Source organism: Cynocephalus volans, chromosome 1 (assembly GCF_027409185.1).
Source record: "Cynocephalus volans isolate mCynVol1 chromosome 1, mCynVol1.pri, whole genome shotgun sequence".
Lineage (NCBI taxonomy): Eukaryota > Metazoa > Chordata > Mammalia > Dermoptera > Cynocephalidae > Cynocephalus > Cynocephalus volans.
Genome location: NC_084460.1, coordinates 122,737,554 through 122,755,600, shown reverse-complemented (window position 1 = coordinate 122,755,600; position 18,047 = coordinate 122,737,554). Strand labels below are relative to the sequence as shown.

Sequence of the window (18,047 nt, the reverse complement as noted above, 5' to 3'; positions counted from 1 at the left end):
GTCATGTCTTTGCAAAGTTGCCATGATAAAAAGCAAATAACACACAAAAGTCAGTGTGGAATAGTAAAGGAGGGTGGTAGTGTTTGATTCCACGATTTGAGAAGTCCTGCACAGCCCATCAGATGCACACATCCCATTAGTAAGTAGTAGTGATTATTTAAGAACGAAATAAAAATATATTGCTTTCAGTTTATGGCTGTTATTTTTCAAATGACTACTAAATTGTCAGAACATATATATTTATTAAATCGTTTGGACCTAACTATGTAATTAACAGAATTGTTAGCTATTTCTTTTGGCCTTGGAGCACCATGAAAAAATTACTGAGACACTAAGAGTGCCAAGAAGGAAGGTTTGGAAACCTCTGCTCTGTACCATCTTGCTGGCAATCCTCCTCTTCAATGTATGCATTGCTTTGCCTGCAAACCCAGTTTTACAGAGTGATAATTAGATACAGAGTAAAATACTGTGTGCTGTTTATACACTAGTATTCCTACATTGGGGAACAATTCTGGCAAGTATTCTGGGCCAGAATTTTTTTTTTTATTCTGATATTATTTCATAATTTAGCAGTTACACAACATTCTGGTATACAATTTTAGTTTACAACTCTTCTTATTCATGGCATTACACTCTAATTTTTTTGTTATACTTTGTTAAGTAAGCATCTGTGAGATTTTACAAGAACATAGACATGACTACATAACGAACATAATTCTTTCCCTTGAATTAAGTGTAGAATATTCATTATAAAATATTGCATTCATTAAATTTTATGTATTTTCTACTTAACATGATAAAATTAACCATTTTTTCTCTGGGTAGAAGCATTAGGAATGAGTTTAATTTTTCACCTCTCTTTTTATCTGGGTTTGTATAATGAGCATGTTTTACTTTTATAATCAGGGGAGAAAGTATATTTGAAAATTATACATCTTTTTAAATCTTAAAACAAAATTGATGTGATTGACCCTGGTCAAGATCATGTTTTCCCAATCTGTCGTTGAAAATAATTGTGTTGGACAGAAAGGAAAACAGAATTCTAAATTAAATAAAGGCCAGAATTAAAAGGTGAGTTTGATGTGACCATCTAAACAATCACAGAATTTATATGTTCTTCTGTCATTTTCAGTTGCAAGTCAGTATTTGAATGTCACTTAGGTACCCCTGAAAGATACATTTTTTTTCCCTCTTTCCTCATGCCACTTAGTAGTTACTTGAATATATGTCTTATCTTCCCTACCAGTCTGAAAATCTGGAGCATGGACTTGTGACTTATAAATTCTGTCCCCAACTTTACCCCAGTACCTAGACCAGGAAAGAATGAATGAGTGAAAGGTATGTTATCTCTGTTTGAGCCTCAATAGATATGACTTACTGCCAGTGCTAGTCAGCAACCAAAGCCATTCTTTATTATTCAGCCCTAGCTGTAGGAAGGCAAAAGGGCACGTTTTAATGGTGCAGTAGAGAATTTGAATTAATCTGCCACAGATACTCTTACTGCCTTTGTAAAAATCTGACCTAATTCCTTTAAAGTAAAAGAGGTTTCATGAAAGAGAACTTACTACAAAATCTAACTGTAGGCGAATCTAGACGTTTAGGCTGGTATTTAAAGTCAATAATGGCAGATTCACATCTTCTTTGTAGTAGTCATTCTTATTTTAATCAGGAAAATATCTAGTCTTTTTTCTCTTTCCTGGCAAACTTAGGATTTCTATTATGGCTTTTTATATATAAGAAGAATCGGCATGAAAAATGTTTTAAAATGTATGCATTAATTGTAACTGTTGATATAATAAATTAAAACCTACTTAATTTTGTTCAATCTATTATAAGTTCTACTGCTGTCTCATTATAACCTTCTGTTATGATCTTTTTGTAGTCCACTGATCCTATTGATACTATTGCTGCCATCTCTACAGAAGAACAACCAAGTCATTGCATTTTTTCCACAGGCATACTGTTTTCATATATGCACTTGCTTACGTAAAACATCTTGGAGGCCATCAGCAATACGCCTTTTTTTTTCCCTTAGGAAAACTCAATTTTTTTAAAATTGTATTATATCTTCATTAATTGAACTATTTATGATAGGGCAAATAAATAATTTCATGACTAGATAACGTGAATTTCAATATCTTGAAGTTTACACCAAAAGCAAAATTATGAAAACACATTATTCACCTTATCTGAGAACTAGATGTCTAGGCCTGTTAGCTACAGCTTACACAGTCATTATTTACTGAACAGATGAGTACTTCGAAAATGGCATTTTGAAAAATGTTAGCACTTTGGTGTTGAGTTTGCAGAAACAATATAATTTGTTGGACAAAAGTTGCCTTAGGGTAGATTATTTATCTAATTTCATCTAAAGTTACTAGAATGCCATGATGGTGGTATCACAAACAAATACTAGGTAGGGGGTAAGGAATGATGACTAGCTAGACAAGCCCCTTGGGAATGATAGCTGATATCACAAGGTGCCTTCACGTGATAAAGGAAATGTACTCAGTTGTGTTGAAAGGCATGAGACATGTATAGGCTAGAGAGTAATCCTTTTATTTATTTTCATATACTTTGCCTTACAATTATTACTTATCAATTAAAAATAAAATAGAATTTTTTAAAAAGATAATTATGTCCCATTTTAATTGCATGCAAAGAATTAAAAACATGCACTTGCCCAAAAATAGGGGGGAAATGAGAAAGCTCAGACAAGAATGACAAATATGATTAAAGAAATGTACATTATTAAATAAATTAGGTATTTTAAGCTTTAAGGAAAGAAGGCTAAGGAGCGACTTTACTCTTCAGTTCTACAGACAAAAAGTGATCGTTACTCATGTTCATGACTGGCTGCTCAATAAAGGGAAAGTAGAATTTAAAAAATAGATTTGTGAAGAGTCTTAATGCAGGAATCATAAAATGCTGAAAGTGCTTATTGAGGAAGATTACATAATGTTTATCCATGGGGATTTTCAAGAAGAGAAATAAGTCTTCAAGCAGAATCTGTATTTCTTGCAGGTAGGGGTCTTGAACAGATAATCAGTCAGTATTCCATGATATAATAGTATATTGCCTTCTTCAGAGCCATTAGTAATTCTTGTTAGCTTGAAATTTACTAAAAACCTATACCTGTGATACCTGATTTCACAACCAGTCTCTACTCTAGACCTGCTGTTTCAAAGTATTATTAGCTGTGCTTCATTTGTGCAAAATAATTACTTTGTTTTCTAGCCATAAAGGACTCTAAAACATAACTGTCAGCCTTTATAGGACTACAGTATGCCAACAAAGTGGCTAAACAAAGGACGCCCACAAGTTAATAACCTGCAGAAAGAAAATCTTAGCCGTTAATGAATCTTACAGCAAAATATGCTCCATCCTCTTTTAGAACTGCAGTTTCGTGCACTGCATATTTTAAATAGCAATAGATTATGTGAAGGCCACAGCAATCACTTTTTAGGAAGAAAATGTGATGCTGAGAAGAGAGGCGCAGATCAGAGATATAGAAATGTATATCTTGTATATATGTGTGTGTGTATACACACATGCATACGTATTCTATATATTCAACATGTCAAAACCAATGAAAAACTACATAGTTAGCAAACATTATGAATATTTATGTTTACTGTTTCTCTTTATACATGTGTCTTTATTTTCCAAAGGAGTATTATCACTTACAATATTAAGTTTAATTTAGATTATGATACATTTTTTAGTAAAGGTCTAATCTAATAATTCCCAGTTAACTTTCCTAACTTTATTATGAAATAAAAGTAAGTGTGTGCACAGTAATAAAAGTTCCTCCAGTAACGTGTATTAATGTTATGAACCTACCCTTTAGGGAAATTTCTTGATTCTAATCCTTAAGATAATTTATACTAAAAATTTGTTATTTTATAATACCTCTTATTTCTTAATAAAACTGTAAAAAACCTCTATAAATGAAAATGTCTATAAAGAAAGAAAACCTAGAAGGACCTATAAGATTTTTGTTTTTAATGACCTGATTAAGCTCTCCTAAATTTGTTACTGATCTCCTTAAATGAACTTCAGTCATCATCTCATATAATTTATCATTCAATAAATGAATCTCTTCTATAACATTCCAGATACATGTTCATCTGACTGCAACTTGAATATCTCCCCAAAAAGAAGATATTACCTATTCTTTTGTTGGTCAGCTCTGGGTCTTGGAAAATTCTCCCTCCCAGTGAGCTGTAACTGACTGGGAGCAGCACAGCTCCCACAGAGCAAGTCAGCTCCCTCCCTCTGCCGTTGATAGCCCTCAGAACATTTGAAGACATCTGTCATGTCTGGCCTTAGCCTGTAATCTCAACACACACACACCCAGTTCTTAAAGCCATTCCTCATCGGATTCCACACCTGACCAAGCTAATCATTTTCTTCTAAACCTACCACAGCATGTCATGGTCCTCCTTAAAACATATAACTAGGATTTACCACACTTTCCTGCTGCAGTAGTAGCACTTAAGACTGGGAGGCTGTTGCTTAGATGTAGCTTTTTTGGGGGCCGAGCCCGTGGCGGACTCGGGAGAGTGCGGCGCTGGGAGAGTCAGCGACGCTCTCCCTGCAGGTTCGGATCCTATATAGGAATGGCCAGTGCACTCACTGGCTGAGTACCGGTCACGAAAAAGACAAAAAAAAAAAAAAAAAAAGACGTAGCTTTTTTTTTTCTAAGAGTGGAGTATAATTATCTTCTTAACACTGTGCATATGAATGGTTGCTGAGCCAATAGGTGTCTATCATAGTCCTTTAGAACTGGAGTGATTTGAGGATAGAGTGTGTCCCGTTTACTGCTGTAGCATAGCAGCTGTGCTATAGGAACCAGATAAATAGTTTGAAGAAAGACGTAAGCTGTTTTCCTTCTTATATACTTAAGCAATAATTTGGGGATACATTTCACATTTATTATGATTTAAATTCATCCTTTTGTTTGTAACCTTTGGATGCTCTCTATTTTGGGTTCTGTCATCTGTCTTATGTGCAGTCACTTCCAAATTTTGTGCTGAATACAGATTTGAGAAGCATGCCTTTTGCGTCAACACCATTGAATTTTTTAAAAATCAAACCTCGTGGTTCTGGTTTTGTATTTTTTTTAATCCAACACAGTGGCTTGGTAGAAAACATGCTAGAGTCTATAGGGCTTAATTATATTATTATTAACTCTGCTAATGTACATTGTTCCTGAGTAAGTCGTTTTTTCTTTCAGAAGTTGTGTCACTTCATCTGTAAAATATCTCAGACAGTTGGTGGATGATCAAATATGATAATATATTTGAAGGCAGTTTTTAAAATGTTAAATAATTGTTTAAATTCAAGATTACGAAGTTGTTATTGTTATTGATGATATCCTGAGAATCTCATTAGATGTTGAGTGGAATGTTTCTTATTCTTATCTGAAATTTTGTGATTTGTTCTGTAACCGCTGCTTGAGAATTCTCACTTAAGGTTTGAGAATTTTAGTTAATAAAAATGTATTTAGACATAGTTTTGTTTCCCTACAGTTTAGTAACATGGTTTGTCATGGGAGCAGGGGCAGAGAGGAGTTCTTTCAGGGTTATAATCCAATTCGTGTGCTTAAAATACATCCATTTTACAGACATTTCCCTAATTTAACAATTTTTTGACTTTACGATTTTTTGACTTTACGATGGTGCGAAAGTGATCCGCATTCAGTAGAAACCATACTTGTAGTACCCACACAGCCATTCCGTTTTCCACTTTCAGTACGGTATTCAATCAATAACATGAGCTATTCAACACCTTATTATAAAACAGGCTTTCTGTTAGGTGATCTTGCCCAACTGTAGGCTAAGTGTTCTGAGCATGTGTAAGGTGGGCTAGGCTAAGCCCTGTTGTTCTGTGGTTAGGTGGATTAAATGCATTTTCAACTTAACGACATTTTCAATTTACAGTGGATTTATCAACCATAAATCAAGGAACATCTGTAATTGTATTTTGTGCTACATAAAACTTTGCTTTTTGCAATTTAAATTGTGGGCCTGTGAAATTTTATTAGGTGCTTTGAAAAAATCTGCATCAGCACTTCAATTGTTTGTTCTGCTAAATTACCTTGACTTTTTAATTGAAAGGCAGTTTATTATAATTTTAGTATCAGTATTATAGGAAGTCATGGAAATACTGAATGATTGTGTAGTTTGAACCCTTTCTGATGATCAGGAAACTATCTTGTCTGCCTGACTTTTCATAGATGACATTCACCCACTGGATCTGATAAACTAGCATATAAAGATACTGTATCAGACTCTAAACAGAAAACTCAAACGGAAGTCAAATTCAGACTTGCGTGCATGTTCCAGAACACTGCGGAATACGTCAAGTCAGTCCTGACACAGCTAACTTTCTCTCATTCTGATTATGAAGATTTTAGTTTAACCTTTTCCTGTGTAAATTATTTTTTTAGTTTTCCTGTGTAAATCATTTTTTTAGTTTTAATTTTTTTTTTTTTGTAATCACTTGTAATAACAAGTGATTACAGCATATTCATCCAATGTAAAACAGAAAAACCTCTTGGTCATCACTTTTATAGTAACAAAAGAAGCAAACACTGAGATTGAGACTGACTAAAAATACTTGATTTTTTATTACTGGCTTCTGAACTTATATTATTCACTTATCCTACATATAATTGATCCTACATGTAACAGACCATTTATCCTATATATAATAGGAATTCTAATAAATGAAGTGGGAATATTTATGTCAAGGATCCTACACCAAGGCTGGGTTATGTGGTTCCTGGGTGTAGACATCAGCTCTTTGGGTGAGCTCACTTGGTGATAATCATTTCTGAGCAATGAGCTAACAGCTCTCATGAAGTGGAATTGTATCAGCTGTCAGTGCACCAGTTTACAATGAAATTTCTCTTTATTTTGTTAAATAGGTAAGATATACACATAAAAGAAAAATTCAAATTACATAAAAAGAGTGTACAGTGAAAAGTTTCTACTCTCCTGAGGCCCCCAATTTCCCTCTGTACAGGCAACCTTGATTGCCAGTTTCTTCTGTATTTTCCCAGAGAGAATTCTATACATTTACAAAGAGATAATGTGTGTGAATCCTTTTTTTTAATATAACACACTTTTTAGCACCTTACTTATTTATTTATTTTAAATACCATGGTATTACTATATACAGAGTTACTTTGTTTTTAATTGTTGCGTAATACACCCTTGTTCGAATGTTTTATTAATTTTTAACCAACCAGCCCCCTATTGGGGGGCTTTTAGCTTGCTTTTAATCTTTTCACGCTACAGACAATATTGCAGTGAGTATTCTTTGTATACCTATACCCACATAGTTGTAGGATAAATTCCTAGAAGTGGAATTGCTGAGTCAAAAAGTAAGTACATTATTTATTTTGATAGACATTTTCAAATTACCGACCACAAGATGAGCTATTTACAGTTCATCAACAATGTTCAACCACAATAGAAATTTTATCTTTCTAACAACAGTTATTTATGCCCCTTCTTTAAAGTTCCTCCCAGAATTTAGACGCCTAGGAAACCAAAACTCAAAGTTTTTTTCTTTTTTGGCAGCTGGCCGGTATTGGGATACAATCCCTTGACCTTGGTATTATCAGCACCACGCTGTAACCAAGTGAACTAACCCACCAGCCCTCGAAGATTCTTAATAAATGTGAAATGAGGGCCAAGGAAGTTGTATGGTCTGGAGAGGTTTTCAGACAGGACCACCTACTTTACCAGACTCTGCTCTGGTCAAAAACAGATCCCATGTCTCTTTTTTGTACCATGCTTGATAAAAATTGATAAAATTGAACCTCCTTTTCAAGACTCTCATACCAATAGACCCCTTTCAGTATGCCTTTATCATTATATTTTCTTTCTTTGTTTTACCACATTCAATTATTCTATTATGTACAGATTATGATTATTTTTCAATTATTACATTTTAATTTGCCTAATTACAAAATGTATGTAGGGGTATATTTCAATCAGAAATAAAAATGTAAAAAGGATTATTCCTAAATGTGTTCCTTAAAAACAGCTAATTTCCATCAGTAATTTGTGAGTCCTTACTCAGAAGTAGCACTTGCTGATCCTTAAGAGCTTGATTTTCCTTTCATTTATTTCAGTATTTTCTTGTTTTAAACTACTAGGCTTAGCTGAGTTTGGGTCAGTAGTCCTCTCTGCTCTAATTACCACTGACAAATAAATTATTACAAAGCGGTTTGGAAATAGAATACCCTATAAAAGCACCAATGATATTTCATCCCTAGATTTCCTAATATACCACTAATGAGTCATGTGTGAGAAGAATATGTTGTTTGATTTATATGATCTACATCTAGCAGATACAAGTATATAGTGAACATGAGTTGTTAGTTTTTGTTTTGTTTTTAAGAATCTCTTGAACATTTTGTCATGTTTTAAATGGTATTTATTGTAACTATCAGATGCTTCCCATGTAATGCTGTGAATAATTTGGTCCCTCCATCAGCCAGCAGTATGTTCTTTATTCACTGTCATCCTTTTTTCTCTATTTTTACATCTGTCTTCTATTCAAAGAAAAAATCAAAGTAATTGCCAACTGTTTGCATAATTAGAGTACTATTTTATAATCCTGAAAGGCTAGTGTAATTGGAGGGGAAAGCAGCAGTGGAAGTTAGAGAAATTCTATTAGAAATCAGTGGATACTATTATTTCTTTACCCCAATGTCATGGACTGTTAATGATTGCAATTGGTTATGGTAAATTCTGGTAATTTGATATGTTCTATGAAACTATGAATAATACATAACAGATTTAGTGTTAACTCCTTTACTTTCTGCAGTTCCTGTACACAAATTATTTTTCTTAACAAATGTTTTTATTAAAAATATTTCCCTTGTAACCATAAACTTAAAATAAATGCTGCTTACTATTATCAATGGATATGATATTAGGATATAGGGACACGTTTTAGGTTTCTAACTAGGGTATCATATTTTCCTCATTGGTTCTGTTTTTGCTTTCAGATTAAGATTAATGAAGGTTTGTAGGCAGACACTTGCAACGATAGAATTATTTGCAGTGGGGTGCATTTCTCTAAACATTCTTATAAAAATAACATCCTTATTCCATGGATTTTACTACAGAATAATTTTATTAGGTTTTCTTATGGGCTAATCTGGGATCCTAACCAATATTAATTATTCCTTTCTGGGTGGAATTTTTCCTGTGTTCTAAAAAAGTTACTTATTAAAAACTGTTGACACAAAACTCATTCCAAAATTGAAGAATAATTCTATTGTAAGTGTTTCTCCAGGAATTATGTACTGAATAATGTTTATTTTGTACTTGAGAGCTATTATTCACCAGTCTCTAAATATGTAATTTTTACTAACATTTAATGTTTTTCACATTATTGTTAGATTTTAAGTTCTCTTTATAATTATAGAATGAGTCTAGATTTCTAATTAAGCTGCTATATTTTATCTATCCCTCTGTTTGCCAGGCGTGTGACCGAGTGGGGGAAGAATACTTTTAATTATATTACAGTGGTAAATTGTTTCTGTGTTTTGGAAAGGTGAAGCCAGAGAGGCAAACCAAGCAAACTGGTAATCATCCAGGAATAAAACCTTTTTGTACCTACTGCAGAAAACCTGAGCGAAAAGCTGACAGATATGTGATGCTTTGTCAAACTTTATCAGCTACCACTGAAAAGCAATGAAAGGGCCGAGCCCGTGGCGCACTCGGTAGAGTGCTGCGCTGGGAGCGCGGCGACGCTCCCGCCGCGGGTTCGGATCCTATATAGGAATGACCAGTGCACTCACTGGCTGAGTGCTGGTCACAAAAAAAGTGATAAAAAAAAAAAAGAAAAGCAATGAAATTCCAGAGCTGATACTTATGAAAGAGAACGCCCAGAAGGTCTGATATGACTCACTGCTGCTACTGTGAAACTAAAATGTTTGTTTTTATTTTAGTGACATTGTACACCTCCTGTATTCTCCTGGGTGTGTTCTTGAATAGCAGTGTACCAATATTTTTTGAGCTTTTTGTGGAAACCGTCTACCCTGTTCCAGAAGGAATTACCTGTGGAGTTGTCACTTTTTTAAGTAATATGTTCATGGGAGTACTTTTATTTTTTCTCACATTTTATCATACAGGTAAGAAATTTGATTTTTTATTTACTATCTAAATGTGTTACGAGAGATTTGTGGCACTGATGTATAAGGAATCTATACGGAGAATTCTAAGACAAATTACGCTATGTGAGCTTTCACATGCCAATAGAAGAAAATATCCACGATTACTTTTCTTGAAATGCATTCTGGCCCAGGTGCGTCCTCCAGAGTTTCTGAATTAGTTAATTTGACCCAGCGTGTGTATTTTCAAAAGCCCCACCCTACTCCCCCTTTCCCACCAGGTCATTCCAATATGCAGATTCTCACTGAGAACCACCAGCCTATTGCTTTTTTAAAAATACTTAGAATCTGCTGTCTTAACACAGGGTCTAAATTTATGTCAGGTGTATATGAGGATATTTCAAAAAGTTTGTGGAAAAATTGAATTAAAAGGTAATATGAATCCTCCCATGAATTTTTTGAAGACCCCTCAGAAATGTCATCTAAAGCCTTAGGGATGAATGAGAGAAGGTCACCCAGTGTAAGAAATGCTCTAAAATGTGACACTGTAAGAAGCCAAATTGTTTTTTTTTTTTTTTTTTTTTTTTTTTTTTTTTTTTTCTTAAAAGATGACCGGTAAGGGGATCTTAACCCTTGACTTGGTGTTGGCAGCACCACGCTCAGCCAGTGAGCGAACCGGCCATCCGTATATGGGATCCGAACCCGGGGCCTTGGTGTTATCAGCACCACACTCTCCCGAGTGAGCCACGGGCCGGCCCAAGCCAAATTGTTTATAGGAAACTTTCTGACAGGCTTATAATTGAAATAATAACCGTGCTAACCTCCTTGACCGTAAAATAAATTTTCAAAACTTTCAAAGCCAATGAAACCATCATCCCTGGGTTTTGGACAACTTCTGGCATAGCACTTTCAATCTAACGTGAAAAAGTGCCCAAACTTAATATAATTAACAAACTAAATTGTTTCTATCAATCTGTAATACAGGTTAAGCAGGCTTTAACTTTGCTAAACCTCGTATGAATTTGGTTTATCATATGAAGGAGAGTGATATTAATGAAGTCAAAAGACCACTCTTTACTGTCCTCCTTGAAATGTGTTTCCATTGGGGAAAAGTGCCGTCACCAGGTTAGAGTAAGGTCTTTGCTTTTGATTAATTTTCTAAACAGTATCGTCTAACAGTGACTACAGAACAGCTTCAATCCACTTCAGTTGTGTCACAATTGAAACTGAGAAGCTTATTGCCTCTCTTTTGCCTGGTAAAGTGTTGGAGATGGCTGTGGTACCCCCTAGGATGATAGAAACAATTTTCCAGCTGGTGTGGGCACAGGTTTGCTAAGTGGTTTGTGCAGCCTAGCAGAGCGTGGTTTTCTCTGTTAGCTAGAAAGTAGAGTTTTGTCCTCCCATTATTTAAACACAATAACAGATGCCAGATAATGCCATCCCCCAATAAATCTTTGGCTGTGGTCTCTTAGTATATAACAACCATGTATTATTGATCAATTTAAAGCAGAGAAGACACCAATAACAATAACCACCCTAAACTGTCTTACTGTAGAAGAGCTCAGTACACTCCTGACCATTTTGCTTGGCCTGTAGAGTATTTCTGTTACTCTCCTGGGTCCATCTACAGTTTTGATTCGTTCAACAGAGATTGGCATCTGGCATGAATTAACTGGAACTGATGTTAGTCAGTGCTCACTCCCCATTTTGCAAATTCGTAGTGACTAGATACAAGCAGATATTTTTGTCTTTTTGGCATGGGCAGGAGAAGAAACACTTAACACCATTTCTGCTAATTCCCATCTCACTTACATAATCAAGATTTATCTAGCAGAGGGAAAAAAGCGTCTCTCTTTTTGGTGGGGTTCCATTCACGCGTTCTTATACATCACTGTATAGAGGTTAAAAAGTTTCTGTCTAAACTCTGTGACTATTGTGAAAAAATGAAACTTTAAATGATAATTAATTCTAATCCACTGAGGTGATTTTCAGGAGGAAAAAAGTTTCAGTAAATTATGGCATTTTAGACAGTTACTGAGAAGATATATGTGAAAGAGCCTACCAGGGCATATAGCTGGCACTCACCAGATGTTTGTTTTGTTTCCTTCTAGATAATTAGCTGATTAATGTCAGGGATTTAAATATCCAGGCTTCTATTTTAAAGAAATGCTTTAATATGTTTATTTGAGAGTGTGTGTATAATGAGTACACACAAATATACCCCACTTCTCTCTAAAGCTGAGATTACTAGAACTCTGAAGTCTGTGTTGAAATTAATTGATCTTGCTCTAAAAGTCCTCCAGCAGAGGTCCACATTCCTTATGGGCTGAGATATGATAATACATGTCGCAAATCTGAAAATTCTGTAAATCTTCTTCCTAAAAATAACTTTTAGTTCTGCACCCTAGTACTCTAAACATTTTATATGATAAATTGAATTCCCTTCCATTAAAGCCAGTGTTCAAATGTCATAATTCAGTAATTTTAAAACTTGAAAAACTCACTCAGCAGTTGTATGTCAAAATTCAACTATTACACGATTAGAAACCATGATTTTTAATCATCATAAAGATCTGTGGTTTTTTAGGTCACTTCTCAAGGAAGTATTCAACTTCCTGACTAGGGCTTTCCCGCCCCCACAATGTGCTGTCTGGTAGTTGACTACATCAGATAATTTTCCAGGGCTGTACAGACTAACCCCAAAACAACCCCATTAGAATGCCGTGCCTAGCAAGATGGGTTCCACTGGTGATCTGCTTGCAGATTAGGGTCATTGCTATCCTGGAGGGCGAACGTTACTCAGGCTTCTGTACCAGTGCCACTGGCTTATTTCAAGCCCTGGTCATAGGTTCTCCATGTCCTGTTTTGCTTCTGCTTTGGGTACCTGGAACCATGTCAGAAGTTTCTTAGAATTTTTCTGACTTGGATTTTTCAAGGTCACGTTCAAAAAAAAGTTGTTCCTTGCTCTCTAATATAAGCATATTTGTAAAACTGAGTTGCTTCCTATAATATTTGCTTTGAGAATCTCAGTGAGTTATTTGAGACAGCACAGTGATGCTTTTCTTACAACTTCACATACAAAATCAATTTGGGAATGGTGCTATATCCTTTTTGTGCTCTGAAATGTATTATGTTTTATATTCTGAAGTTTGTATTATCTGTTGCTTTTGTTTTAGAAGCTTCGCAGCAGGTTTTGGTTAAAAGCATAAAGATTTTTACCTCGGTTCTATATTTTGAAGTGGCTGACTATGAATTTGAGGCTGCATTGTGGCTCAAAAGATTCAGGGGGCTGAGGTGGGAGGCATTGCCTCATGGTTCCCAGGAGAACAAAGAGCAAGTTCAACAGACGTGGACTAGTGACAAGTAATTTTACATCTAAAAAGTAAAATAATGCAGTGCACTAGTAAGAGCTACTGGGTAATTAATGTGGAATGAAGGGAGCAGGGCATTCAACTGGGACATTGTGGTATCAGCTGGCTGTTCACCCTGAGTGAAAGTGGAGACAATTTTGTTAAATCACCATAAAAGAAACTAGAAGACTGGAGAGTGGTAGCTGGAAACAGACAAGTACTTACAGATGGTAGAAACTGAAAGCATGGCATCACTGAAGAGAAGGGTGAGGTAAAAAGTGTAACAGTGTTTCTGGAAGAAGAAGGTAAGAGGATAAGCAAAATCCCAATTAGTTCAGTACTAACAGAGCACCACCATTTGGTGCAGAGCCCACCTCCCTGAGTAAAATATAGCACCCGTCTGAGCTATGTGTCAGCAGACACAGTGCTCCAACTGCCATGTAGTAGGCAGTAGAGAATCTGCAGAAGTATAGGGGCAAATGTGGAATCCTGCCTTCCAGTATGGATTTATGTGTCCTCCAGTGAAAGGCAAAGGGACAGAATGTTAGAAAACTGTGCTCACTTTAAAAGATAAAAAGGGTAAGAATATGAAAATTTCGATGGATCAGGATTCTGTTAGTTGAACTATGTCATACAACATCAAGCTCAGAAAGGACAACAGTTGACTTTGCTACTGCTAAGTCAAATTAAATTTTTAAGCAAGCCATTTCCTGCTTATTAGAGCACCTAATAATTTATGTGAATGGTTTATGTGAATGGTTTTCAGTGAGAAAATCGAGAGGTTCCCTTGTCTCTGACCTTTTGCTTTTTGAAAAGGCAAATAATTTCGAAGAATATTTGCAGTTGATTGAGCCAGATGAATTTACAGTGAGGTGGATTTGACTTTTCAGAGATAGGCACACAGTAAAAACAATCAACAACCGTGACACTAAAGATCAATTATGAGGCAGTTTTAGAGATTTCATCTGAACCTAGTTAGAAGGAATAATTTTACAACTCTGATGAAATAAAAGTTCTCCTATGGCAATATGTGACAAATTTCTCAGTTCAGGTAGAACAAGGACAAGTTGATCATTGCTATATGTGTGTTGCTTTAGCTCCCCATAAAATACAATCTCTAAGATTTAGAAAATGTCATTGTCGTAGACCATGTTGTCAAGTGCCATACTTTCTTTTATCTATTGCTTAAAATTTGGCCTTAAAGTCAAAGAGCTCTCTTTTAATACAAACAGTATGCTTATGCTCCGGTCTCTATTTCATTGCTTTTTTCTTTCTTTCTTTTTTTTTTTTTAATGATTCTTTTTGCCTAGTAAAATTATCATTAGAAATCCAGAGGTTAATATGGTTAATATAAAAGCAGAAAATGCCTGACGTGTCATTTCAGGGAGTATCAGAATAAAGACAGGATCTCAGAAGTCACAGCTTTTCTGAGTATTTACATTATATTCAATCCAAGTAAAGCACAGAAAACAGCTTTGCATAAAATACCATTGAAATATACATTTTGGTTATGTGCTATAGAATAACATGTCTGAGTTTTAAAATGTAGTAATTGAGAGGTGGGGAGGCTGCTTTGGTGAGCATATTACAGAAAAGGGTATTGCAATATCTTTTCTTACCAGTCTGTTTTCTGATTTCCTGAGCATAAATTGCTCTTTCAGCCATATGAATTATGGATTAAACTAAAGTAGCGGTGTGGAAATCTTCAGGATGATTTTTTAAGATTACGGCAGTATTAGCATTCTGTAGAAGTACAAAGGGAAAATATAAACCTATAGCAGTGACCCAAAAAAAAAAGGTACCAGGGAACTTGTTTCCTTCATTTGCTTGTTTTTTTGTTTTTTTGTTTTTTTAACCGAAACTGCTAGATGAATATTAAACTGGAGAAGTTGTCCCCCCCACCACCACCACCACTACCACTAACAGCCTTTTTATGCCCAGGAGCTGCTCGCTTCAAAGCCTTGGGATTGACTGTTCTGGGGTAGAAAGAGGCTGAACAGATGCACAACTCAAGCGACTCTGCAGCTACAGGAGGCAGTTGGAGGAGCCACAGTTGTGTGGTGTGTGTTAGTAGACAGTGTCCCAACATTGTCCTGTTGGAGAGTACTGAATTCATGAGAGCATTTTTGAAGAAACATGTTCTTGATACCATTAAATCAAATAACAGATTTGCCTATTTAGATGATTCCTATAGGTGTTCCAATAATTGGTATCATAAATAACCATTCGTGCTGATAGCAAAAAAAGACTAAACAGAAATAAACTGAAGTATTCACAGTGGTCTCTCGGGGTAGAATTATGATTAATTTTTTTTTGTTTTACTTTACTTTTCTGTATATTTTCTAATCTGTTTTACAGTGATTGCTACTTAATATTTTTGCTGAGAAATATGTTCTAAGAAATATAAAAGTGTTTTCTCAAAATTCAGGTGATTTTTATTTGTCTTTTTAATGTATCAGGTATTTCTGAACAAAGACAAGTGTCACGGTGATAGAGGGCACTTAAAACATAATTAACAAAGTAACATTTAAAGTGATTGTTTTTTTTTTTTCCTTTGAGGTAATAGATTTATTTTGCAACTAAAGTCAAGACAGATTAAATTCATGAAAAGTTATTAACAATATTGATTTAAAATGTTCCACATGAAAGCTCTGTTATATATTACACACATCACTTAGTCTCCAGATCGTCACTGTTTATGGAAAGCCAGTTTCTAGGCTTTCCAGGGCGCATTTATTATAAATGCTTTTGAATGCAGAGCAGACTCCTTCCAGCATACAGGTGGTGTTCTTCTGGTGATACATGAATGTTTAAAACTGCATGTTTTTGTCTTACAGAGTTGTCTTGGTTTAACTGGTGCCTTCCCGGGTCGTGTTTGCTCAGTCTCCTCCTCATTCTGTGCTTCAGAGAATCCTATGACAGACTCTATCTTGATGTGGTTGTCTCAGTTTAATAGCACAGACTTGAAGGAGTTTAAAAGGAGACTGGAAATCAATACTGCACACTGCACATTTGCTTGGAATTGCACATCTAACAGGAAAAAAGGAGAAGAAAGAAACTTCATTCAGAGGTTTTGTTAGGTTACAGATTACCACATGAATTTAAATACTACTAGGTAATAATAATGCAGGACTTGAGTGGTAATAGGGGATTTTAAAACTCTACAAGTGGCATAGCTGTGCCTGATTCTGGCGTTGGAAGTGTGATGTCTTACACATAAAGCACTACCTAAGTAATTTCCTCTATGTTTTGTGCCAGTGCTAAACTACTGATTACCTGTAATTATGAAAAGAAAGAAAGGGTATCTATCACATGAAGATAACTCCTTCCCTAAGTCACATGTCAGAATAGGAAGATATGCCACTAACTTTTAAAGAGGTTTAAACCATGTATCAGATTTTAATTATAAAATAGCTAAGAGGTATGTTGATGATAGAAATTAGCCACGTGTACACTACATTTTTTTCTAATAAAGCCATTTCTTACATGACTCCTTATTTCTAATCAGGCCAGAGGCCTCTGGCCGTCTTTATTATGGGGATCAAGTGCCTGCCAGGGACTTCAGAGCACAGGCACCGTGTCTCCATCTCCACTTACCCTTGTTTCAGTGAAACACAGTTTCGTCTACTGGGCCCTTAAATAGTTATATTAAAGGTGACTAAATGTTTAATATAGTTGCATTAAATATTGTATGAAAAAGTGTAATTCCATTATGCTTTAGCACTTTGTTAAAAGTGAAATGACAGATCGCACAGAACGTACCGCGCCTTCAGCCTGTACATGGTGGCATGAGATGTGAAATCCAGCGCCAACTATTTACCGAGCTTAGATTTTATTAAACGGCCTTTGCTTGAAAATAACAATTTATAATATTGAAACTTTCATATCTGTTGAGTGATTTCTGAATTATATCCTTGTATTTCACTTTAGGTTGTAAAATATTCAATTCTATATGGAATCAATATAGTTGAGAGGGCAGCATTTTACCAGTACCTGTTTTCTTTCTATGGATGATAACTTTTTAAAAAATGAGTTACTCATTGGACAGCTCTCAGACGCATATTTCACTGTGACATAGAATATGCTGTGGGAGGAGTATAATATCACCACTATTCACATTTATATAATTCCCTTCAAAGGAAAAACTATTTTCCCGAAAAGTTAAAAGTACCTTACTATTCTCAGCTTTCTAAAGCCCCCTCTCCCTTTTTTCTCACTTGAAATTGTATCTTCATTGTCAACTAAATATATATTTTATTTATAAAACTATGTCTTTTTCTGGACAGAGTGCAAGCCAGCTTCCATTAGCCAAGATGGCAAATGGTTAAGGAAGGCTGGTTAGCACCTAATTCTGCTCATTTCTATCATGTGCACACACCATCACACCCCTGTATACATACTCCCAAATGCCTCTCCCTTCCCCCTTAGTAAGTTCAAGACTATACATTAAGTCACCTTGTTCCTAGAGGAGGATTCTAATACTGCCTGGTGTCTTCTAAGATCCTAAACTGTGAAACTAGCAAAGTGAGAAAACCCTCAAACTTAACATCTGGCTT

General features: G+C 35.3%; 1 protein-coding gene across 1 annotated transcript in view; it reads left to right on the top strand.

The window, feature by feature from the left end:
- SLC49A4 (solute carrier family 49 member 4) overlaps positions 1–16,981 on the top strand; it is a 72,050-nt gene extending 55,069 nt beyond the window's left edge. Inside the window, exons 8-9 of the mRNA XM_063112591.1 lie at positions 9,980–10,162; positions 16,329–16,981. Of these exons, the coding sequence (XP_062968661.1) occupies positions 9,980–10,162; positions 16,329–16,444 (299 nt within the window). The 3' untranslated portion in view covers positions 16,445–16,981. The remainder of the gene's footprint in view (positions 1–9,979; positions 10,163–16,328) is intronic.
- Positions 16,982–18,047: the final 1,066 nt, after the last annotated feature.